The sequence below is a fragment of the Carassius auratus genome, unplaced genomic scaffold (assembly GCF_003368295.1).
Source record: "Carassius auratus strain Wakin unplaced genomic scaffold, ASM336829v1 scaf_tig00033121, whole genome shotgun sequence".
NCBI lineage: Eukaryota > Metazoa > Chordata > Actinopteri > Cypriniformes > Cyprinidae > Carassius > Carassius auratus.
In genome coordinates, this window is record NW_020526051.1 from 224,553 (window position 1) to 250,125 (window position 25,573).

Consider the following 25,573-nt stretch of genomic DNA (forward strand, 5'->3'; position numbering starts at 1 on the left):
CAAATACAAAGTTCTTCATCAAAGTCTTTCATCAGGGATGTTTCTCTCAAGTGTTGTCAATATGCTAAAATGGTTAATAATGACCGTAACGTCACGAGTAACGGTAGTACCGACTCTATTCAGTACCTGCATGTTTGACTGACACTCATTAGTGTATCTGCACTTGAATCGCACATTTTAATATTACTTATAAAAAACTTATAAAAAAGTTAATGAAACAAATTGACAAAAGTCTTGCAGTTTAAATGCTGTCAGTTTTATCAGCTATTTTTAATTTAGTCAAATGTAAATGTATTTTTAATTTAATTTAGTCCTTTTAATTTTTATTGTATTTAGTCACTCTTATCTGTTTTGGTTACGTTTTAGTTTTCTAATTTTAGTAAAAGAAATGATGAAATTTAGTAACACTGTATGGTTTAATTGATCACCATGATTACTTTGTTCAAAGTCTAATTTCCTGATTTATATTTCTCATACAAATATCCTGGGGGAAATATAAAACAGGAATTTAGTTGTTGATATAGTTATGTACATTTAGTGTTTAATGACTGGTATTGCACAGACTGCTCCAACCTAAATCTGTAATATAATAAGATATATCTATAATAAGCTATTTCTCTTTGAGTAATGATAGCTTTATCCACTTCTCTCATTTCCCAACTCCTCTTCATATTTCTTTTCAATCAAAATATCAAGATAAAAAACAAGGTTATGTTAATTTCTCACTGGCCGCCTCAGACTCTGGTTTGATGACAATTCATGAGGAGTGTAAGCCTCTACAGGCTCAGTCTGATTTGAGGATGAGCCTTCAACACTGTTTGCCTGTAGAAAAACAGAAAAAATAAATAAAACATAGATAAATAAATATTAAGTTAATTTACTAAACATTTTAATGGTTTATTGGTTTTGTAAATATCCTGGAAAGGCCTTTTTTATTGTTATTTTTATTGATCATCTTAACACCTTATAGTAAATATAAATTGGAAAATTTAATAAATGTATACTATTGTATTATAACATAACATTTAATCACACCACTTTTTTATGTAAAGCGTAACAGCATGAGAGCTGTGGTGTCTATAAGAGTCAGTTATTACTGGAGTTTCTATAAAAATGATTGGTGTTTCTAAGCAATATTTATTATTTTATTTTATTTTCCAGTCAGAAAGATTCAGTTCATAATGTATCTCACCTGATGACTTCGCTGTGTCCTGATGTCTGTTAGAAAAAATTATAACTTGAATTAAACACAAAATACTTTGGTTAACTGATGTAAAAAAAATAATAAAAAAATAAAATAAATAAATAAATAAAATCACAATGTTTATAGATTATTTCCACACAACAAATCTCAAATTTTCATCTTGTTAGATCAGTTGTATGTAACACTCACATTTCCTTCTTGAATGGCATTTGCAAGAGTAAATTAAACCAGCAGATGGAACCAAGAACACCAAAACACCAGAAACAGAAGAATATATTCCTGTTGGGTCAGCTGAGAACATAGAGTCATTATTATAATTGGACAACTGATAATCTGATGATTATATTAATTATTATAAAAATGAATTATAAAAATATTTTATTTTTAAGTCAACCACAATGAAAATATTTACTGGGTTGATTTAAACATTTCAAACTGGATTGTAAAACTGTTCAAGGGAAAGTTCAGTGAATGACTAAATGATACTCACCACTGACAGTAACACTGAAGCTCTTTACACTGGTGATGCGGATTGAGCTGTAGCTCCTGATCTGTAGTTTATAATCTCCAGAGTCTGTGATTCTGATATCTCTGATGGTAAGAGATCCAGTCTGATTGTCCAGCTTCAGTCTGTCTCTGAATCTGTCTTCAGCATCTTTACACTGAACATCTGTACAGATATAGCTCTGATCTCCGGTGATTACAGTTTCATTAAAATGCCACATTAAATTGTCTGGTTTGTTTATTACATAAGTGTCTAAAGTAACAGATTCTCCCTCCTTCACTGACTTTCTCTTCATTTGATCTCGTTCAGCAGCAGAAACACCTGAAACACAAACCAACATCTGCTGGAGGATCTTTTTGCTGAAAACAACAAACTACACAACATGAAATAACTGTAGATGTGAGTTAAAATAGTTAAAACTAGCCGATAGAGAATTTTATATATTATTATTTTATATGTTATTATTTTTATTATTATTTTATATTATGGAAACTGCTCAGTGGCTGACCGCAGAGCACTGCAGAGGGTGGTGAAAACTGCCCAGCGCATCACAGGGACACCACTTCCTGCTATTGAGGACATCCGAAGGAAACGCTGTCTATGTCGAGCTCGCAGCATTCTTAAGGACTCCTCTCACACTGACCATAGACTGTTTAACCTCCTGCCCTCCGGGAGGCACTTCAGGAGCCTCCGGACAAGGACCACAAGATTCAGGAAGTTTTTTTCCCTACAGCTGTCTCCTTACTGAACTCTGCCCTCTGACACCACCACACACACAGACTCCTCCCCCACATCACCACTGCGTCTGTCTGAATTATTTATTTATTTACAACAAGCAAAAAACAGTAAACTTGTTATTACTTGCACTACTGTCTGTTCATCCACAAACACTGAGTAATTCATTTGCACACTGAAATATTTTCTATGCACTGGACTGTCCATTGCACTAGTGTAAATTATGTTCATATGTTCATAGTTCTGCCTATAGTGTACATACACTTTTACATAATCCATCTGTATAGTATGTTCATAGTACACCTACCTGTATATCGTGCTTATAGTATTTAAAATCTGTAAATTATGTCCATAATACTTATTCTGTATAGTTATTGTACATATTATAGACCTTGTATATTCTGTACTTACTGCTTATTGCACTTCTGGTTAGATGCTAACTGCATTTCGATGCATTGTACCTTACATGTGCAGTGACAATAAAGTTGAATCTAATCTAATCTAATCTAATAAAAGAGGGTTCATTACCAACTTTATTTAGACCAACGAGCATCTCCGAATCACAACGCGAAGTATGATTATGAAGTTATGTGTTTGTTTTCTCCCGAGCGTCTTATCAGTATGTGTGCTGTCTGCGCTGATCGTCATGTACAAACACGTCATTAAAATGAAGTTTAACTCCGTGAATACTCAATGAAGAGACATGAGAGATATCTATAGAAAGCTTGACATGTCTACTTTAAGACTAAACAAGTGCTGCCGAAAACAGATATTCTGTGATAAAGTAATCCATATGAAAACAACGCAATGTCTCACGTCTCCCTTCTTTATATCTAATGTGACCACGCCCCCGCGCTGAACGCGCTATTCAGATTCAAACTGAAGCGCGCGGCTTGAATACACCCACACAGAAGAAGAAGCAGCGAGACTGTTCAAGTTTTTTATTTTACTGTTTGCTTCGCGATGAGAGGAATAAGACATAATTCACCCCAAAAAGATGCTAACGCATTTTTTACCATGAAGTTGTGTGCGGAACAACCAATCAAACCTGACTATGTCAGTTGACCAATCAGAACACAGCATGCTACCGAAAGGTGGGGTTTAAGGAAACTGAATCTTTTGAACAGCTTTACGCGAACCGTTTGGGGATCTCTGAGAAGTGAGGTAATTTTAAAATGATATTTTGACAAAATGACAATGTTTTTTAACCTTGGATGGATTTAAACCTAATGTACAGGACTTATAAACAGTCATAGGAAGCTTAGAATTTTCATCTTACTGGCTCTTTAAGCTTCTTCGGTGTTTTCGTCGCATTGCTCGCCGCTGTTTTTACTATCTTGAGAATTCAGAGATCGACGAGACTTTCCTGACCTGAACTTGGAATAATTTGTCACACTGCGCATGCGTGAAATGCGTTAAAACAACAAACAACTAATTAACATCGTTAACACGCTATTTTTGACAGCCCTAATATATATACATATATACAGTTGGGCTTGAAAGTTTGGGCACCCTTTGCAGAATCTGTGAAAATGCGAGTAATTAAAAAAAAAAATAAGAGAGATCATACTAAATGCATGTTATATTTTATTTAGTACTGTCCTGAGTAAGATATTGTACATAAAAGATATTAACATTTAGTCCACAAGACAAAAAAAAAATGCTGAAATTATTAAAATAACCCCACTCAAAAGTTTGGGAACCCTTGGTTCTTAGTACTGTGTGTGGTCACCTGATGATCCTCGACTGTCTTTCTGTTTTGTGATGGTTGTGCATGAGTCCCTTGTTTGTTCTGAACAGTTAAACTGAGCAGCGTTCTTCAGAAAAATCTTTAAGGTCCTGCAGATTCTTCCGTTTTCCAGCATCTTTGCATATTTGAACCCTTTCAAGCAGTGACTTTATGATTTTGAGTTACATCTTATCACACTGAGGATATTTGAGGGACTCAAACACAACTATTTAAAAAGATTCAGATTTTATTAAAAATATTTTTTGTCTTGTGGACTAAATGTTAATATCTTTTATTTACAATATCTTACTCAGGACAGTACTAAATAAAAAATAACATGCATTGATCTACCTTAGTTTTTGAAAATTACTCATATTTTCACAGATTCTGCAAGGGGTGCCCAAACTTTCGAGCCCCCCGTATATATATATATATATATATTTTTTTTTTTTTTTTTTTTTTTTTTTTTACTGAATTAACTTGACGTTAAATTAAATTTCACTTCAATTTTTTTAAGGAATTATCTATTCTGTAAACTATATCTATGTGAATTCATATGAAAGAGGAAAAACACATCTGAATGTCAAAGTAAAAATATCACAAAAAACACTTTAATGATGTGATTTAAGACATAAAACATAATGACTCACCAGTGACAGTAACACTGACATTCCTCTGGATGAAGCTGCTGCTGCTCCTGATCTGTAGTTTATATTCTCCAGAGTCTGTGTTTGTGATGTTTGTGATGGTCAGAGATCCAGTCTGATGATCCAGCTTCAGTCTGTCTCTGAATCTCTCAGCACCTTCATTATTACACTGAACATCTGTACAGATAAAACTGAGATCTCCACTGATTTCAGCGATGATAATGTCATTAAAACGCCATCTAATCTCTTCTTGTTGGTTTGTTTTAACATCAGTGTGTAAAGTGACTGAATCTCCCTCCTTCACTGATACTTCGCCTAAATCAACAGAATAACCTGAAGAAGAAATCAACAGTTAATTATAAGTCAAAAAAAAAAAAAAACAGGGTACACCTCCTGAAGTGGTTAATATGTTCAAATCTGTCTCTAAAACATTTCGGAGATCATTTACACCTGGTCTTTTCACAATCTAACAGCTTTCCAATCAGAGAAAAAAGATGAAGTGGCCATTATGAAATCATAAATAACTCTACTTGCTTTTTTTAGTGCACAGTACTAGTCTTGTGGCGAACAATTGAACCATGCAAGTCAATACACTGAGAAAAAATAGTCTGCCGTCGCTTCCGGCTCTGGAATGGTGTTCTTGCTCTGATGAAGTCAGTTTGATGGCTTGGGAGAATCCTCTTGTTAAGTCATGATGTTAGGACTGCTGTTTCTGGGTCCAAGCCTCTACTCAGTTCCAGTGGTGGACGAAGTACACAAATCAAATACTTGAGTAAAAGTACAGATACACATAATAAAATATTACTCCAGTAAGAGTAAAAGTACTCCTTTTTCAATTTTACTCAAGTGAAAGTACAAAAGTACTCTATTTTTTATGTACTTAAGTAAAAAAGTACTGAAAGATAGATGTTTTCAATTTTATATAGGCTACTTAATTTAATTTTATATTAGCACATATTTTTCTATAATCCTACTGCTCAAAATACCTGGGATTTTTTCCAAAATGACCACTATATGGAGTCAAGATATATTTCTGTTGTTGATGTGGACTACACTGATGAGAGTGATGTTCACTGTGAAGCTTACACTGTGATGTACCTGAGAAAACAGAGCTGACCATCTGATCTTTACCTGTAAGAACAAAGGAATTTAAAGTTTGTTGTTTTACAGAACATCACAGTTACAGTACAGACCAAAAGTTTGGACACACCTTCTCATTCAAAGAGTTTTCTTTATTTTCATGACTCTGAAAATTGTAGAGTCACACTGAAGGCATCAAGGGCTATTTGACCAAGAAGGAGAGTGATGGGGTGCTGCGTCAGATGACCTGGCCTCCACAGTCACTGGACCTGAACCCAATCGAGATGGTTTAGGGGTGAGCTGGACCACAGACAGAAGGCAAAAGGGCCAACAAGTGCTAAGCATCTCTCGGGGAACTCCTTCAAGACTGTTGAAAGACCATTTCAAATGACTACCTCTTGAAGCTCATCAAGAGAATGCCAAGAGTGTGTAAAGCAGTAATCAAAGCAAAAGGTGGCTACTTTGAAGAACCTACAATATAGGGCTGGGCGATATATCTAACGATATGATCATGCGCATCTAATCAGTAAAGCTGCTTCCGTGATCACCGCTAAAATCTCCATCATCTGCTTATAATTGGAGTGGCATTTGGAGGTGGGACTTTCAAGTCACAAGCAAGTCTTCAAGTCATATCCCAAGTCCTCAAAGGGTTAAAGTTAATGAGATAATTAAGTGACTAATTAAATGATGATTGTACATTAGTGATGAACATCTGCTGTTAACAATCAACATCACTGAAGTAAAGAGAAACAAAAGAACTACAACTGCATTTAGCAACAGCCTTCAACTGAAAAAAAAAAAAAAAAACACTATGCCACCATAATTGTGGTCAGGGTTTGCTTTAGGTAGTCTCTTGACCCTTTTACTAATTCAAAGCAATTTGATTCAAAACAACTTCAACATTGTTTTTACAACAAACATGTGTGCATTGCTGAATCAAACCTTGTAGTGACAGATGATCTTATTCTTTTTCTGCTTATAACTCATGTTGACTTGGACATCATGAGATAGTCTTCTTTGGATTGTTGACTGACATTCAGCTTTTACCAGAGTTGGGACTTTCAAGTCACAAGCAAGTCTTCGAGTCATATCCCAAGTCCTCAAAGGGTTAAAGTTAATGAGATAATTAAGTGACTAATTAAATGATGATTGTGCATTAATGATGAACACCTGCTGTTCTTGAGAATTACAGAGGATCATATGTTGATGTTTTATTGGTTAAAGTGATGCAACCATAATGGAGATCAGCGTGTGCTTTAGTGGGGCTCTTGACCCTTGACTTTCATGTTAGATCTCTTTATGTAGCATTGCATGAGGTGCTGTAAAGCAGCGAGAAGAAATTAATCTGTATGTGATAGGTGGTCAGATTACAATCAAATTAACATTAGCTCTATTTAAGTTTAGCATAATCAAACCAGTAAAACTACACTCTACTAAGTGCATACAAAATTTGAAGAACTATACTCTGTAGACACACACAGACATCAAGAACCAGCATATGACTCTCAACAGTGGTGACAATCAACAAAATGTTGCATGCTGGGTAAAACCTTAGTAAAAACTCCCATCATGCACTGCAGTATGAAAAATTGTCACCCCTGTTGAGGATCGTGTGATAAGTGTGTTTGTCTAAAAACCTGAACTGATTGTCTCCTTTTGTGTCTTTCAACATTTAGATTTTTTTTTTGTTTTACTTCAGTTCAGTAATAGCTGAGTGTCAGTCTACTATCCAAAGATAAACACCATTTCATGATGTTCAGTCATCATGAGTTATAAGCAGAAAAAGCATAAGATCATCTGTTACTGCAAGGTTCGACTCAGCAATGCATACATGTTTGTTGCGAAAACAATATTGCAATTGTTTTGAATCAAATTGGTTTGAATTAGTAAAAGGTTCAAGACTACTTAAAGCAAACCTTGACCACAATTATGGTGGCATAGTGTTTGTTTTTTTTCGTTTACTTTTTTTTGCAGTTGAAGGCTGTGGCTAAATTCAGTTGTAGTTCTTGTGTTTCTCTTTACTTCAGTGATGTTGATTGTTGACAGCAGGTGTTCATCACTAATGCACAATCATCATTTAATTAGTCACTTAATTATCTCTTTAGCTTTAACCCTTTGAGGACTTGAATATGACTTGAAGACTTGCTTGTGACTTGAAAGTCCCACCTCTGATAGACAGAGCCGTAGATCGCTGACAAGCCACGCCATATCGCTTTCATTATCGCCTGCGATAATGAACGCGATATGGCGTGGCTTGTCAGCGATCTACGGCTCTGTCTATTAAATGCCACTCCAATTATAAACAGGTGATGGAGATTTTAGCGGTGATCACGGAAGCAGCTTTACTGATTAGATGCGCATGATCATATCGTTAGATATATCGCCCAGCCCTACTACAATATGAAATATTTTCAGCTGTTTCACACTTTTTTGTTATGTATATAATTCCACATGTGTTAATTCATAGTTTTGATGCCTTCAGTGTGAATCTATAATTTTCATAAGCATGAAAATAAAGAAAACTTTGAATGAGAAGGTGTGTCCAAACTTTTGGTGTGTACTGTATATATGACATGATAATAAGGCCTGAAGTTAGGAAGAACATTTTAAGGAAAATATAATTATATTTTCATAATGATTTTTTCCTTCTCAAACCTTGTCTGTGGTTTAAAAACACCACTGGCCAAACGGGGTGCATCTCTTCCCACTTTGATAATTACTGTAGTTACCATGTTCTGAACATCACATCCTTTTTTTCTACCCAGATGTATATATATAGGTGGTTGAATAAAAATATTTTGACATTATTTATAAAAATTACCTAAACTTAGCACCTACAAGCTTGTTAGACAGTTAGGATCAGCTAACAATATTTACTTATTTTCAGTAAGGTTATGAATAAACATCATGTCTGTCTACTCATCTAGTTTATCCAAACAATATAAATATGTATAACGTTACTGTTGATAAACAATATAAAAACAGACGTCACATAGGACATTTTAATAAAACTGTTAACAGCAGCGGGGAATTTGAACGTGCATGAGTTATTGTATTTAATCTGTGTTATTTTAAAGTGTTTTTTTTTGTTTTGTTTTTTACACCTAAAATTGATGTGTCTGCATCGTCTGCACTCGAGCATTTCAGTGGGCTTAAATAAATCACTCTTTACAACGGATTTAGTTCCCAAACAACTGACAATTTTGACCTAAATATGATTTTCAGTTACAATAATTAATCCAAAATTTCAACATTAATAACTTACTTTTAGCAACATCAGACGCACGCGTGCTCACAAGATCTCCCGGTTCTTACTTCGGGAGACTCGCACTAACGGTTCATTTGTATCAGTGAGTGGTCGACTCCAGAACAGCTGCAATCGGATCATTCTAATTCGTAAACGAATCGTTTGGTGCGATTTGCGATCCGATTTAAAAGTTTATTTTGAAAAGACTCGTTCGTTCATGATGAATCAGACACCGCTTCTGCGTGTCGGAGCACGTGATATATTATAGGGAGTAACGATATGTTTTATGAAATGTAGTGAAGTTAAAAGTACGATTTTATGCTTTGGAATGTAGTGAAGTAAAAGTAAAAGTTACTCAAAATAAAACTACTCCAGTAAAGTACACTGAAAAAAGTAATAAGTAAATTTACTTAATTTTTATTTGGCAAGTTTTTGCACAAGCATTTTTCAAGTAAATTTAACACATTTGGAAATTAAGTAAATCTACTTAACTAAGTTAAGTAAAAAAAATAAATAAATAATAATAAGTACATTTTATTGAGTAAAATTTAATTAAATAATATTAAATTAATGCATTTAGCAGACACTTTCATCCAAAGCGTCTTAGAGTGCATTCAGGCTAACAATCATGTGTTCCCGAGGAATCAAACCCCCCAAACCTTGCACTTGATAACGCAATGTTCTACCACTGAGCTACAGGAACACTTCAAGATCTTGAGAAAAATAAGTGAAAATTTCACTTACTTACTTTTTTATTTTGGAAAAGTTTTTACACTAACAAAAAACCCGAAACAGAGATTCTAGAAATTTCTAAATGTAAAATAATTTTTTTCAAAACAGTTTTATCAAATGAGGGTAAATAAGTCTCTCACTTCTGTCCCTTTAAACCAGTTTACAGCAAAGACAGCACAAAGGACTGAATTCACATGATAAATATTCTGCAATTAAGAAAACAGACAAAATAAATAGCACTGTAAAACCCGATAAGTAAACTTTACTCAAACCGTTTGAGTAAATAGATTGCCTTGATTTAAACCATGTAAGTTTTAAAACTTTGCATTCAAGTAATTAAGTGATTAACTAAGTGCTGATTGAGAATTAGTGATGAACAGCTGCTGTTAACAAACAGAATCACTGAAGAAAAGAGAAACACAAGAACTACTACAACTGACTTCAGACACAGACTTAGATGAAATCAACTGAAATAAAATACATGAAATCTCTCAAGATCTGATTAAACAACCCACAAACAGCATCAGCAGCTCCGCTTATTAATAATCAGTCTGACTTTATTTCTGTCAGACGTCTACAGAAGATCTTATTGAGAATGAACTAAGGTTTAGATGTTGATTTATTGTTTCATTTGAAGTAACCATGTTAGAGATCAGTGTTTGCTTTAGTTGGGCTCTTGACCCGTGTCTTAGTCTTTTCTCTGGCTGTTATAACCATGTGTTTCTAAAACACATTTGTTGTAACTCAAACACCCAGAAGAAATGCCATCAGGTGTTAACCTGTACCTAGGTGTAGGTTGTTATACTTTATATTGATGATGATAATCATCAATTATTGAATTATTGAAAAAAATTATTTTACATTTAGAAATTTCTAGAATATCTGTTTCGGGTTTTTTGTTAGTGTAAAAACTTTTCCAAAATAAAAAAGTAAGTAAGTGAAATTTTCACTTATTTTTCTCAAGATCTTGAAGTGTTCCTGTAGCTCAGTGGTAGAACATTGCATTAGCAAGTGCAAGGTTAGGGGTTCGATTCCCACATTCGATAAAAGTGTCTGCTAAATGCATGAATTTAATATTATTTAATTAAATTTTACTCAATAAAATTTACTTATTATTATTTTTTTTTTTTACTTAACTTAGTTAAGTAGATTTACTTAATTTCCAAATGTGTTAAATTTACTTGAAAAATGCTTGTGCAAAAACTTGCCAAATAAAAATTAAGTAAATTTACTTATTACTTTTTTCAGTGTACAGATACTTGAAAAATTTACTTAAGTACAGTAACGAAGTAAAGCTACTCCGTTAGTGTCCACCACTGCTCAGTTCACTTGAGAATACTATCTCAGCAGCATTTATGAGCACTTTTTAATTAATATTACATATTTAAGCTAAGCGTTTAAAACTTCGCTGTGCACACTTCAGTCTCTGTACTCACCATGTCTTAGACACTAATATTTTAGCTGAATCACCGTCAGGCTATCTGGGATTTCAGTATGGAGAAATAGGTTAGGGTTATAATTTTTCAGTATTACATGACATCATGAGTGTGTATATGCAAAGTTTGTTGTTTCCTGAGGGGGCGTCTGGCAGATTGTTAGGACCCAGAAGCGGTGAAGCAAGATGTCAGATGTAACAAGCAGATATTCTTAAAGGGGTCCTATTATGCTTTTTTTACTTTTTGAATTTTAGTCAGTGTGTAGTGTGTATGTTTGGGCATTAAAAAGATCTACAAAGTTATAAATCTCAAAGTTGACTCCAAAGGGAGATGTTTCATTAAAAAAAAAAAAAAATATTAAATCCCTTTTCAAGAACTACAAAAAATGGCTAGTTTGGACTACAGCGTTGTTTTCCAGGGTTTGTGTTGTCACAAAGCAGCCCATTAGAATATCATTAAAATAAATCCCGCCGACGGAAATGTTTGGTTGTTTCGGAAGGGTGAGGTCGTGGTTCGAAGGCTTGGCTGAGTGGATCAGACAAGACAACGACAAAGAAGTGCTGCTGTAGCGTCAAGTTTTGAGGGGAGTCATGAGGGAGTACAGTGCTGGTGTCGCCAAAAGGCTTTTGCTGAAAGACGTAGCAGTTCCCCCTTTTGTCAGGAAAATCTGCTGTATCTGCATAACAGCCTATAAGTGTGCTGCTTTCAGAGGTGGGAAGTACAGGGGCCAAAGAGTAAAAGTCCTGCCATATTTTTGTTCCACCCATGAACTCACCAGACGATTTCACCAGAGGAGGAACCAAGTCATTCCTTCCAAGTCACAAACGAGTCTTGAGTCAAATCCCAAGTCCTCAAAGAGTAAAAGTTAATGAGATAATTAAGTGACTAATTAAATGAAGATGCATTAGTGCTGAACACCTGCTGTTTACAATCAACATCATTGAAGAAAAGAGAAACACAAGAACTACAACTGAATTTAAACACAGCCTTGGATGAAATCAATTGAATAAAAGAAAACTTTGCCACCATAATTGTGGTGAGTATTTGCTTCAGTTGAGCTCTTGAGCCTTTAAACAGAGTTTAAAAAATTGCTTCTAAACAGTTAAATTATTGTTTTGCAGCAAAAATTTGTGCAATGCTGATACAACTCTTGATCTAGCAGGTGACTTATGCTTTTGATGACTGTATGATCTTTATTATGTGAGAAAAGTTCATGGCTTAGTTGTTAGAGAGAACTGCCATGTATTCACTGCTCTGTCTGCTGTGCACTTTGGATGGGTTGAATACAAATTCTGAGTACAGGTCACCACACTTAACTGTATGTCACTTTCACAAAAAAAGAGAGAAATCTCATTATGCAAATGCCACCATATAACGCGTCAATATTAAGGACAAAAAAACGTTTTGGAATTAGGCATTTAGCCATGAACATGTATCATGTGATCCTCAACAATGGTGAGAATTATTATTCATAGTGCAGTGCATTATGGGAGTAATTCATGTATTGCACCATGAAGCATTTTGTTGATGGTCACCATTGTAGAGATTCATATGCTGGTTCTTGATATACGTGTGTGTGTGTCTAAAATGCACTGGAGATCAAACTTGTATATGTGTTACAATAAAAAAATCAATATCCTGTAAACATTAGAGCAATGCTTTTTTTGTGCATGCTGTAGTTTCACTGGAATCATTCAACGCCTAGACATCTGATAAGAAAGAAAACAAAAACATTTGATATATAGTTAAACCAGCACATTATAACTATATGTTCTTCATATGTCACAGTTCTGTCTTCTCCACAACACCCCTGCAGAGCTACAGAGAGAGATCTAGCACAACAAGTCAAGGCTCAAGAGCACAATTAAACCAAACACTGATCTCCATGGTGGTGGCATTATTTTAACCAATAAAACATCCACATCTGATCCTCTGTAATTCTCAATAACAGCAGGTGTTAATCATTAATGCACAATCATCATTTAATTAGTCAATTAATTATCTCATTAACTTTAACTCTTTGAGGACTTGGGATTTGACTTAAGACTCGTTTGTGACTTGGAAGGAATGACTTGGTTCCTCCTCTGGTGAAATCGGCTGATGAGTTCATGGGTGGAGCAAAAATATGGCAGGACTTTTACTCTTTGGCCCCTGGACTTCCCAACTCTGGACATTAGTTTTTGAAACAGGAAGCAAAAAATATCCCTTTAATGCATGCCTGGTGTTAAAATTATGACTAGCATTACTATACAAAAGTTTAGAGTACAATACACTTGGATCTCTCGATACTGAAATGTTTCTTATAAAAACATAGCAGAGAAAGAATTACCCTGTCCTTCACCAGTAGCCAACCTAAAATTTTGTGCATTCTCATAACATTAACCTTTCTCTTACAATTAAGAATTAGTCTTGCAGCTTCTGGACTAACTGTAATTTTTCTAAATTTTTACTTGATGTAGTTGACCATACCACTGGGCAGTGGTCTAAATGAGTAAGAACCATTGTTTGCACAACTTGAGAGATGCAATACTGTGGTAAAAATTTTGCACATCTCTTAATAACTGATAGGCCTCTTCCCATAACTGTTACCATATTTTCTGTCTGTTTTAACCACTTCAGCCTACTGTCTAGAATAACTCCAAGAAGTCTAACTTCCTCTACCTGTTCAATAGGCACACTCTTTACAGACAAATTTAATTTTGGTTTAAGTTTAAGTTTAGAATTTGATCCAAGCACAATACTTTTAGTTTTTGTCAAATTTAAAACCATCTTATTATTCCGTATCCACTTTACCACTAATTGTAACTCCTAATCTAAATCCACAGATAATTTATCAATTGATTGCGCTGGTAGATATAACGTTGTATCATCTGCATACATAACTGCCTTTGCACGCTTTAAAATGATCCAGTACATCAAATGCGGAGCTAAAATCCAACAATACTGTTCCTATTAAATTATTATCATCAATCGATACTAAACAATCATCTGTTATCTGTGTTAATGCTGTTCCTGTTGAATGTCCTACTCTATATGCATGTTGAAAATCAGAGAATAAATTATTCTTCTTAAAGAAGAATTGAATCTGTTCACAAACCATCGTTTCAAATACTTTACTAAGAACTGGCAGTAAACTTATTGGTCGACTATTAGCACCACTAAAGCTCAGTGCTGCATTTTTCATTGTTGAGGTTCATATGATGATTATTGATCTCTGTGTGTGACTGCTTGACACCATAGAAGACCAAACTGTTTGGAAAGTCTTTATATTAACTGATTATCACAGCACCACTGGCTCTTAGAATCACTTTCACTATAATCAATCCAACTAATTACACAACACTTGTTTCATCAGAGATTAGACTCCAAGCAGATCAATAGTTGATGATTATCTTCACCAATATACAATATAACAACTAACACTTAGGTAAAGGTTAGGATTAAGATGTTTTCCTGAAAATACTCTAAGTTGCCTTGGATAACAGCAGTCTTTGTGTTTTTGTGTAACACTTGATGATACTTTTTCTGGGCTTTTGATTTAGAACAAATATGTTTTAGAAACATAAGATCCCAACAGCCAGAATAAGAACTGTGACAGAAATAAAGGGTCAAGAGCCCAACTAAAGCAAAGACTGATCTCTAACATGGTTACTTCAAATGAAACAATAAATCAACATCTAAACCTTAGTTAATTCTCAATAAGATCTTCTGTAGACGTCTACAGATTTAGATTTATTCTAAGTCTTCAGTGATTCTGTTTGTTAACAGCAGCTGTTCATCACTAATTCACAGTTCTCACTCAATTAATCACTTAATTACTTAATTGTACATCTTCTTTCAGTGAACTCAACTGAATTAAGTTCAGGGTACTCATAACTGTTAATTTTTTCAACTTAAATGGTTTAAGGCAATCGGTTTCCTTAAATGGTTTGAGTTAACATAACTTGTCAGGTTTGAGTGAGGCTGTGTCTGAAGTCAGCTGTAGTTCATTTCTCTCTTTTCTTCAGTGATTCAGTTTGTTACCAGCAGGTGTTCATCACTAAAGCTCAATTATCACTCAATTAATCACTTAATTACTTAATTGCAATGTACATCTTCTTTCATTGAACTCAACTGAATTAAGTTCAGAGTACTCATAACTGTTAATTTTTTCCAACTTAAATGGTTTAAGGCAATCGGTTTCCTCAAATGGTTTGAGTTAACATAACTTGTCAGGTTTTTAAGGATATCTGTTTACTCAAAAAGTTAAGTTTACTTGTCGGGTTTTACAGTCAAGGCAATAAGTTTACTCAAACGGTTTGAGTAAAGTTAACTTGACGGGTTTTACAGTGTCTGGTCAAGAAGAGTAAACTTGCAACAGCTAACATCTCTTGATTCAATAAATCAGACATAGTGAGTCAAGTTAACATTAAAAAACTGCATTATAGTTAAGGCTTTGTAAAACTGTACAGCGTTTTTAGCTTTTTAAACAGCATTCTCCGTCCTACACCAACTACGCACACATTTCCTATCATGTATGTCTTTGAAAGATGATTGAACCAATCAGAGTAGGTGTGGGGCGAGGCTGCATGTGCAACCCCGCCTCGATCTGCAGGCTGCAGCCGGGTGTACTTGGAGCTGTTCGCCAATCACTGTGTGTGGGACAGCTAACCAATGACAACACATTTAATTTTTCGGAAGGCGGCCCTTCATCAAACCGAGAACTAATCGAGCTGTTTTTGCCAGGGTGGGGAGAAAGTAATGCATTTTTGAACCACCAAGCATGAGAGCATGTTCCAGTACACCTGCCAAAATGAAATCAAGACTTTATAAAAGAGCATAATAGGACCCCTTTAACCACTCCTATCCAACCAAGGTATTGAAGTTAGAATTTCCTCTATCATGACCACTAATTCACAAACTTTGCCAATAAGATAAAAGTTGGTTTTGTTCAAAGTTGCTACTATCCACAGGTCTTTGATATGAATATTTTTTGGTAATTAAATATTGCTGGCTAATAAGTAACTAGTAATTAGTACTATGAGTAGTTTTTGAGAGGAGTACTTTGTACTTTGACTTAAGTACTTTTTTGACACCAGTACTTTTACTTGTAAATGAGTATTATTTCAGTAATGTAACAGTACTTGTACTTAAGTACAAATTTTCAGTACTCTTTCCACCACTACATACAACCATTACATAGATGAAAAATACACATATTAATACTTCAGATAATTGTGCTCTTTTTCACCACGTTAAGATACAATGTCACATTTTTCTACAGATGTTTTTTTTTTTTTTTTTCTACTGTTTGAATCTCCCTCATAAATAACATGTTTTCTTTACATTTCTATTAATTCAGCAGAAACAAAAAGTGACTCACATCACATTCAGTGTACACCGATCAGTTTATGCACAAATGTCTTGACTTGAAAGTAGAGGAAAGTAAATGGCTTCAAATGGAACTGGACACATATGAGATAAAAGACAGATATAATTTTAGAGTATCATGATGAAATTATACTCACTAGCGTCAGAAACATAGAAGATCTCTACGATGCTGCTACTGATCTTTAGTTTATATTCTCCAGCATCTTCGGTTCTGATGTTCATGATGGACAGAGATCCAAAGTCTTTCAGCTTCAGTCTGTCTTTGAATCTCTCTTTACACCGGACATTAGTACAGATCTTACGGAGATTGCCAGTGTTTTCAGCGATGAGGATGTCATTAAAATACCATCTAATCTTTTCCTGTTGGTTTGTTTTAACACCAGTGTGTAGAGTGAGTGTATCTCTTGTCCTCACTGACACCACACCTGCACAAACACCAGACACAACTGAAGCGAACAGTTCATTATGAGCCAAACAATCAGGCAAGGACTGTAAAATATATACAAACCTGATTCCAAAAAAGTTGGGACACTGTAAAAATAGTGAATAAAAACAGAATGCAATGATGTGGAAGTTTCAAATTTCAATATTTTATTCAGAATACAACATAGATGACATATCAAATGTTTAAACTGAGAAAATGTATAATTTTAAGGGGAAAATAAGCTGATTTTAAATTTCATAGCATCAACACATCTAAAGAAAGTTGGGACAAGGCCATGTTTACCACTGTGTGGATCCCCTCTTCTTTTAATTTTAACAGTCTGCAAACATCTGGGGACTGAGGAGACAAGTTGCTCAAGTTTAGGAATAGGAACGTTGTCCCATTCTTGTCTAATACAGGCTTCTAGTTGCTCAACTGTCTTAGGTCTTCTTTGTCGCATCTTCCTCTTTATGATGCACCAAAAGTTTTCTATGTCAAAATCTTTGCAATTTTTCTCTGATAAACTCCTTTGTGATATTACTATTTTTCACTCCAGCATTGGGGGAATTGGTGATCCTCTGCCCATCTTGACCTCTGAGACACACTGCCACTCTGAGAGGCTCTTTTATACCCAATCTTGTTGCCAATTGACCTAATAAGTTGCAAATTGGTCCTCCATCTGTTCCTTATATGTACATTTAACTTTTCCGGCCTCTTATTGCTACCTGTCCCAACTTTTTTGGAATGTGTAGCTCTCATGAAATCCAAAATGAGCCAATATTTGGTATGTCATTTCAAAATGTCTCTCTTTCAACATTTGATATGTTATCTATATTCTATTGTGAATAAAATATAAGTTTATGACATTTGTAAATTATTCCATTCCTTTTTTACTCACGAAGATTGTGAGTAGTCAAATATGTCTGGATTCATAATGCAACTCATGCAAACAAACAGCAGAAGAATAAATATCTTATACATCTTAAAGGAATAGTTTACCCTAAAATTAACATTTCCTGATTATTTACTCATCCCCATGCCTTTCAAGATGAATAAGACTTTAATACATTAACAGAAATTAAAGTTCTTGAGGAAAACATTCCAGGATTTTCTCCATCTAATGCAAATGATCAGGCAATGATATCAAAGTCCCTTCTATTATATTGGGATTTTTCCCTCAAAAACCTTAATTTCTCTTTAGTTGAAGAAAGAAATTCATATTCATCTTGGATGGCTTAAGCTTACTAATGAGTAAATAATCACTACTCCTACTCCTTTAATGAACACCACACAAGCCATACATTTTACATAGATGAATAATATCTATAATAATCCCAGCTAGAATTTTTTTGTTCTAAAAATGTTCTAAGAACATTCCCATGGATTGTTCTAACAATGCTTTTAGCGGGTAGTTTTATTTTTGTTCCCAGAATGTTCTCTCAAAATATAGGATAACGTTCTCTAAAAACATTCTAAAAATGTTTATTAATAACATTATTAGAACATTATCCCCTAACATTCTAATTAAGATTTAAGCATATGTTCAGATGTTGGATGTTGATGTCTGTTTAAAAGTAATAGTTTGGTTTGATGTCACCATAATGGTGGTAAGTGTTGGCTTTAGTTGTGCAATTTGACACTTACTTGTCAGTGATGTTCTTTAGCTGCTGTAATCTTTATTATAGCAAAAACAGCAAGAGAACATGTGGTTAGACGACACTGGTTGCTTGCTATTGATTAATATAACACATATGCGGTCTGGTTGCCTGTTTTCTCCCAATTTAATGTATAGTGCATATTATTTATTAAAACTGCATAATAGCTCAAGCGCCTGAGACCCAGCTGAATTTAAAGCAGATTATTTCAAGCATTTAAAAAAAAAATTGTCACACAAAGATCAAGATTTAGTGTATGAATCTCAACAATGATGACATGCTTCATGCTGCAATGCATTCTGGGTACATCATGCAAAACTCATCCGTGGCACCCAGAATGCATTGCGGCATTAAGCTTGTCACCATTGTTGAGATTCATACACTAATTATTGAGGTCTCTGTGTGTCTAAGCAGTCTCTAATTCATTAACAATGTAATTTAAAAAGAACAGACAAAATCTGATATGAATTTGTAGAATCTTATGCACTGCATCTGCTATAGTCTCTTATATTAAATTAATAGCATAGATTCAACTCCACATAAAACCAGTTGATCAGATCACTACGTAAAAAAGTTTTAATATCAGCAAGTAATCAACATCACCTGACAACGGTTTTCTCACACTGCTTTTGCTATAACAAACATAGTTATAGCAGTTAAATGAACAGATACACTGAAAAAGACTCATACTGCCTAAGTAGTGATCACCATAATGGTGACGTCAAACTAAACTATTATTTTCAATAAACCATCAACAACTCTGTTAATCTCAATAAGAACTTTTTTACACTTATGACAGAAATAAATCTTGTTTATAATAAGTGCAGTTGGTAATACTGTTTTTGGAGTTATTTACGCTAGAGTTTGACACCAAACAGAGGTTGGGTTTTCCCTTTCAACCAACATTTTGACTTCTGAGCAATGTAAGTTCACATCTAGTGTGATGTGAAGCTTTATTAGAATGTTAGAGAATAATGTTGTAACAATGTTATCAATAGATATTTTTAGAATGTTTTTCGAGAATGTTATCCTAACTTTTAGCAGAACATTCTGGGAACTAAAATAAAACTAGCCGCTGAAAACGTTCCTAGAACATTAAAAATTTCTAGGTGTGATACATCAAGAAAGTGTGCTATTAACCACACCATATGTGACCCTGGAGCACAAAAGCAGTCATATATACCACAGGTATATATATATATATAGCGATAGACAAAAATACCCTGTATGGGCCAAAATTATTGATTTTTCTTTTAAGCAAAAAACCCTTCGAATATTAGCCTACGTAAAGACCATATTCCATGAAAATATTTTGTCAATTTCGTACCATAAAAAATATATATAAATATGTTTAATCAGTAAATCGCATTGCTAAGAAGTTCATCTGGACAACTTTAAAGGTGATTTGCTCAATATTTTTTTTTTTAAAATTTTTTCCACCTTCACATTCCAGATTTTCAAATAGTTGTATCTCGGCCAAATATTTTCCTATCATAATAAGCTTTCAGATTATATATATATATATATATATATATATATATATATATATATATAATCCACTGTATACGAGATCAAAGATGGAAATAATTAGTAAGCAAAATTAATTAATTTTACTCACTAGCAGCAGAAACACTAAAGTTCCTTATGATGGTGAATCTGCTGCTCCTGATCTGTAGTTTATAAAGTCCAGAGTCTGTGGTTCTGATGTTCATGATGGTCAGAGATCCAGTCTGATGATCCAGCTTCAGTCTGTCTCTGAATCTCTCATCTGTACCGATCTTACTCTGATCTCCAGTGATTTCAGCGATACGAATTACATTAAAATACCATTTTATCGAATTATGTGGGTTTTTTATTACATGAGTGTCTAAAGTAACAGATTCTCCCTCCTTCACTGACTTTCTCTTCATTTTATCTCGTTCTGCAGCAGAAACACCTGAAACACAAACCAAAAGCTGCTGAAGGATCTTTTTAGCACTGTAAAGCTGTGTTGACACAATCTTATAAAGCACTATATAAATAAAGGTGATGACTTTTACTGCAGAATAAAAAAGTAACACAACAACCCAAATAGCAACATTATGTCTGCCCAGATCCGGCCCACATCTGGCACCCGTGGAAAGATGATCTGGCCCACATGCAGCGTGGAATGATTGCACTTGGGCGGACCGCTCCTGTTTGCCAGATTTGAGCCACAAGCAGGCCATAGCAATGCCACATGTCAGCCAAGAGTAAACAAATTAACCAGAACTGGACCTTATCTGAGCCACAAAATCTGTGTATATATTAAATATGAAGTAATTTCAGCCTTAATTAGCCTGTTAACAAGCAGAATCACTGAAGGAAAGAAGAGAACAGAGAAAGAGAAGAGCAGAAACACAAGAACTACGATTGACTTCAGCCACAACCTTAAATAAAATCAATTGAAGATAAAAGAAGACATTAAATCTCTGGAGATCTCACCAGTGGAGGATTAAACAACTCCACAAACTGCATTACCAGCTTCACTTATTACTAACCAGACTGACTTTATTTCTGTTAGACATCTACAAAAGTTTTTTATTGAGAATTAACAGAGGTTTAACTCTAATGTGTGTCAGCATTACAGTGATTAGTGTTTCCATTAGTTGGGCTCTTAACTCTTATTGGGCCCTATTTTAACGATCTGAAACGCAAGTGTTAAAGTGCGAAGCGCAAGTAACTTTGTGGGCGGGTCTCGGCGCTGTTGCTATTTACCCGGCGGGATAAATGGCTCTTGCGCCCGGCGCAAATCTAAAATGGGTTGGTCTGAAGTAGCTTCATTATTCATAGGTGTGGTTTGGGCGTAACGTGAAATAAACCAATCAGAGCGTCACCCAACATTCCCTTTAAAAGCAGGTGCGCAAGTTCCATTATGGATTGCTATTATTATGGCTTATTTACCAGGCGCACGCCAGGAGCGGTTCACAGCCGAGGAGACTGATGTTCTTGTAAGAGCAGTGAAAGACAGAGAAGTTGTGTTGTATGGGGATGGGAGAATAATTAGCCTGAATAATTTGTAAGCTAGATTTATGCCTATTTTTTTCACATCTTCGTGGCACACCACAATGATTTCCGTCATCTCATGTGTTAATATTTTTTTAGTGTAACAATTTATGATTTGCAAAAATAACTGTTGCATCTGTGTAGATTACATGAGCAAAGTGTATGCGCATTGTGCACGCTATACATTATGGTCAAGCATGCGCCCTTAAAATAGCATAATGAACAACGCGCAACGCGCCACTGACTTTAGACTAGGTTTTTTCTGGTCAGTGGCGCAATTGTTTAATGGAACAGCAAAATAGCACCAGGGATTGTTTGCGCCGGAACACGCCTCCTTTTTTGCACTGAACCGCCCAGGGAGCGCAAGTTCATTCACTAGTTTAGCGACGTGCTTCTGTGGAGGGAAAAGCGCGCTTTGCGCGGGTGCAAAATAGGAATGACACATACGTCGGTGTACAAAGTCAATTGCGCTGGGTGCAAGATAGTATCTTGCACCCATTGTATCTTTTGTCTTTTTTGGCTGCTGTGACGGTGTGTTTGTTAAACACATTTACAGCTTCAAAGAAAGCTAAAGTGAATTGAAGTCAGGTGATGGAGGTTATCTGTTGATGGTTTTATAACCCCCATTAAACAGGCTAATTTGTTTTTTTTTTCTTCTAACAATTGTTTCATTAATATATTCACATCACAAACCATTTGTTTCTGCAGCATGAGATCCAGCAATACAAAAAGCATTCAGAAGATTTTAACGAACAAATTATTCTATGATGACAGTCAGCACATGAATCTCAACAATGGTGACAATCAAATGTAGCTTGCTGCAATGCATGCTGGGAACTAGCATAGTACAAAACTCCCAGTATGCATTGCAACATGAATGAATTATGCAGCTGAATTGTCCTATTATTTTGTTTAATTATAAATATTTGTTTATATTTTTTGCTGTTGTTTTTGGTGTGACTTAGAAGCTTTTCAGTGAAGTTCTGAATTGATCAGTTTATCTAAATATTTCTGATTGTCTCCATTATTGAGATTCATGTGCTGACTGTCATCATAGAATAATTTGTTCGTTAAAATCTTCTGAATGCTTTTTGTATTGCTGGATCTCATGCTGCAGAAACACAGGGTTTGTAATATGAATGTATCATTGGAACAACATAATTGTTAGATTAAAAAAACATCACTGAACCAGGGTACTTCATGATGATTATAAAACCATCAACAGATAACAGCCATCACTTGATATCATGTCACTCTAGCTTTCTTTGAAGCTGCAAATGCGTTTAACAAGCACACCGCCACAGCAGCCACAAAAAGAAAACCAACTAATGGAAACATTAATCACTGTTATGCTGACACACATTAGAGTTAAACCTCAGTTAATTCTCAATAAAAACTTTTGTAGAAGTCTAACAGAAATAAATTCAGTCTGATTATCAGTAAGAGAAGCTGGTATAGCTGTTTGTGGAGTTGTTTAATCCTCCTCTGCTGAGATCTTGAGAGATTTAATGTCTTTTATCTTCAATTGATTTCAGTTTGACATCTTAGGTTGTGGCTGAAGTCAATCGTAGTTCTTGTGTTTCTGCTCATCTCTTTTTCTGTTCTCTTCTTTCCTTCAGTGATTCTGCTTGTTAACAGTCTTATTAAGGTTGAAATTACTTCATATGTATTATATACACAGATTTTGTGGCTCAGATAAGGTCCAGTTCTGGTTAATTTCTTTACTCTTGGCTGACATGTGGCATTGCTATGGCCTGCTTGTGGCTCAAATCTGGCAAACAGGAGCGGTCCACCCAAGTGCCATCATTCCATGCTGCATGTGGGCCAGATCATCTTTCCACGGGTGCCAGATGTGGGCCGGATCTGGGCCGACACAATGTTGCTATGTGGGTATAACTGTGCATAGAAAAGTGACTTTCATGTTGCTTTTTGGACTGAAAGTCATGAAAGAATGTAAGTTCATGTTAGTTATGAACACATTTAACATACTTTTGATTAACACCAAATTCTCTCTGCACTTTGGTTGATGAACTAAATGTCAGTGAGGATGAAATGATAGACAGTTAAAACAGAGAAGCGTATCAGAGATAGTGAGAGAAACAGTCATCTCCATTGGCTGAAGTGCAGCGGTTTAATCAATCTAAGCAGTTAAAACTAGCAACTCACAGAATTATACAACAATACATTTAACAGACACAAATGTTACAGTTCTGTTATAGCCTTCAAACTGAAACTAGTTTTTACCAGACTTTACAGACAAGGGTTATTTTTAGGGTTTCAAAACCTCATTGTAATTGTTAGAATGTCCAAGGACCAGCATTCTTTAAAGTGATCAGGCTGACCAAACCACAAGCCTTAGAGACTAGTTCTCACACAGTCTACAGCGTCTCATTGGCTTGCCCTGATCAGCCTGATGGAGGCACTACAATGATCAAAAGTACAAAATCACTCATAACTATTCAAACTTTTATTCACAGACTCAAGTGTCTTATTTTGTTGAAATCAGATCGATAATCGCTTTTTAAGGTATTTTGGATATTAATTAACTAAATTTAACAAGCAGCAAAAATCTTTTTGTATATACAAATAACAAATAGATTTCAAAGAAATAAGATACTGGAGACTTGGATCAGTCTTAATGATGATAAACCATTCATAGAAATAAAGTTTGGTTTTGATAAATCATTCCATTCAGTTCTATACATTTAAGTGTGTAGTTCAGTAAATGTGTTTTTGAAGGAATTCTCTCTATATGTGAATTAAAATACAGGTAAATATAAAAACACTTTAATGATGTTAAATATGCAAGGATTGCTTTCAAACATAATGACTCACCATGAACAGCAACAATGAAGATCCTGGTATTGCTGCTTCTGTTGCTGAGGCGGATACTGTTGATCAGTAGATCATAAAGTCCAGAGTCTGTTATTCTGATGTTCATGATGGTCAGAGATCCAGTCTGATGATCCAGCTTCAGTCTGTCTCCGAATCTCTCAGGACACTGAACATATGTACAGATAACACTGAAATCTCCTGAGATTCTAGCTATTACAGTTTGATTAAAATACCACTGAATCTTTTGTTTTTGTTTCATTTGAACACCAGTGTGTAGAGTTACTGAATCTCCCTCCATCACTGATACTCCGTCTGTATCAAAACTGAAAAAACCTTAAAAAGAAATCAACAGTTAATTGTAAGTCAGACAATAATAGGAAAATGCTGTGAAAATATTTTTCTACAGATTGTGGGTGACAGCAGAAGAACATCACTGATTCTCACATTCACTCATCAGACAACACATCTCACATTTGATCTTGAACATCTTAATGACCATCATACAACACATGAACATTAATATTAGCCATAATAATATTTAAGGACAATGTGTTAAATGATCTGGAGAGTGGAAGTAGACAGGGCTGCTGTCTAATGCTCTGTCCAGATACACACACTTGCAGTCCTGGCCTGCTCTAAGTCTATCTGATCATGCATCATGTTCTGGAAATAAATCCTGAGACTTTTGCTGAGATCTCAGTAGAGGTCGCGAAAACCTTTCCAAATGAAAGTTAAATATGAATAATACTTAGATATTACATGTAATGTTGTAGTAAAACATAATTGCACATATTATTGGTGCAAAGTTTATTTAACTGATTTCTATCACTTAATTAGAAGCACCACTTATTAAATTGTGTCATCTGTTATAGGGACTACTGAACAGACATTTAGAAAGAAAAAATAAAGTAAAAAATAAAGTAAAGTAAATAAGAGTAAAGCTCTGTAAA

General features: G+C 34.9%; 1 protein-coding gene across 1 annotated transcript; it reads right to left on the reverse strand.

The window, feature by feature from the left end:
- Positions 1-714: 714 nt before the first annotated feature.
- LOC113081107 (uncharacterized) lies at positions 715-24,872 on the reverse strand. Its single transcript, XM_026253146.1, has 8 exons — positions 24,624-24,872; positions 20,383-20,700; positions 16,823-17,110; positions 5,919-5,951; positions 4,824-5,153; positions 1,695-2,030; positions 1,193-1,218; positions 715-822 (listed from the first exon to the last, which is right to left on the reverse strand). Exons 1-8 carry the CDS (start codon positions 24,727-24,729, stop codon positions 715-717), a joined length of 1,545 nt encoding a protein of 514 aa, XP_026108931.1. The 5' UTR covers positions 24,730-24,872.
- Between the last annotated feature and the right edge of the window lie 701 nt (positions 24,873-25,573).

Coding starts and splice junctions, on each gene's coding strand:
- LOC113081107 (XM_026253146.1), bottom strand. CDS start 24,729: ATGAACATCAGAATAACAGACTCTGGACTTTATGATCTACTGATCAAC. Junction 17,111..20,382: donor CTTTAGTGTTTCTGCTGCTA/GTGAGTAAAATT, acceptor GTGTTTGTGCAG/GTGTGGTGTCAGTGAGGACA. Junction 1,219..1,694: donor CTTCAGTGTTACTGTCAGTG/GTGAGTATCATT, acceptor TTTTTCTAACAG/ACATCAGGACACAGCGAAGT.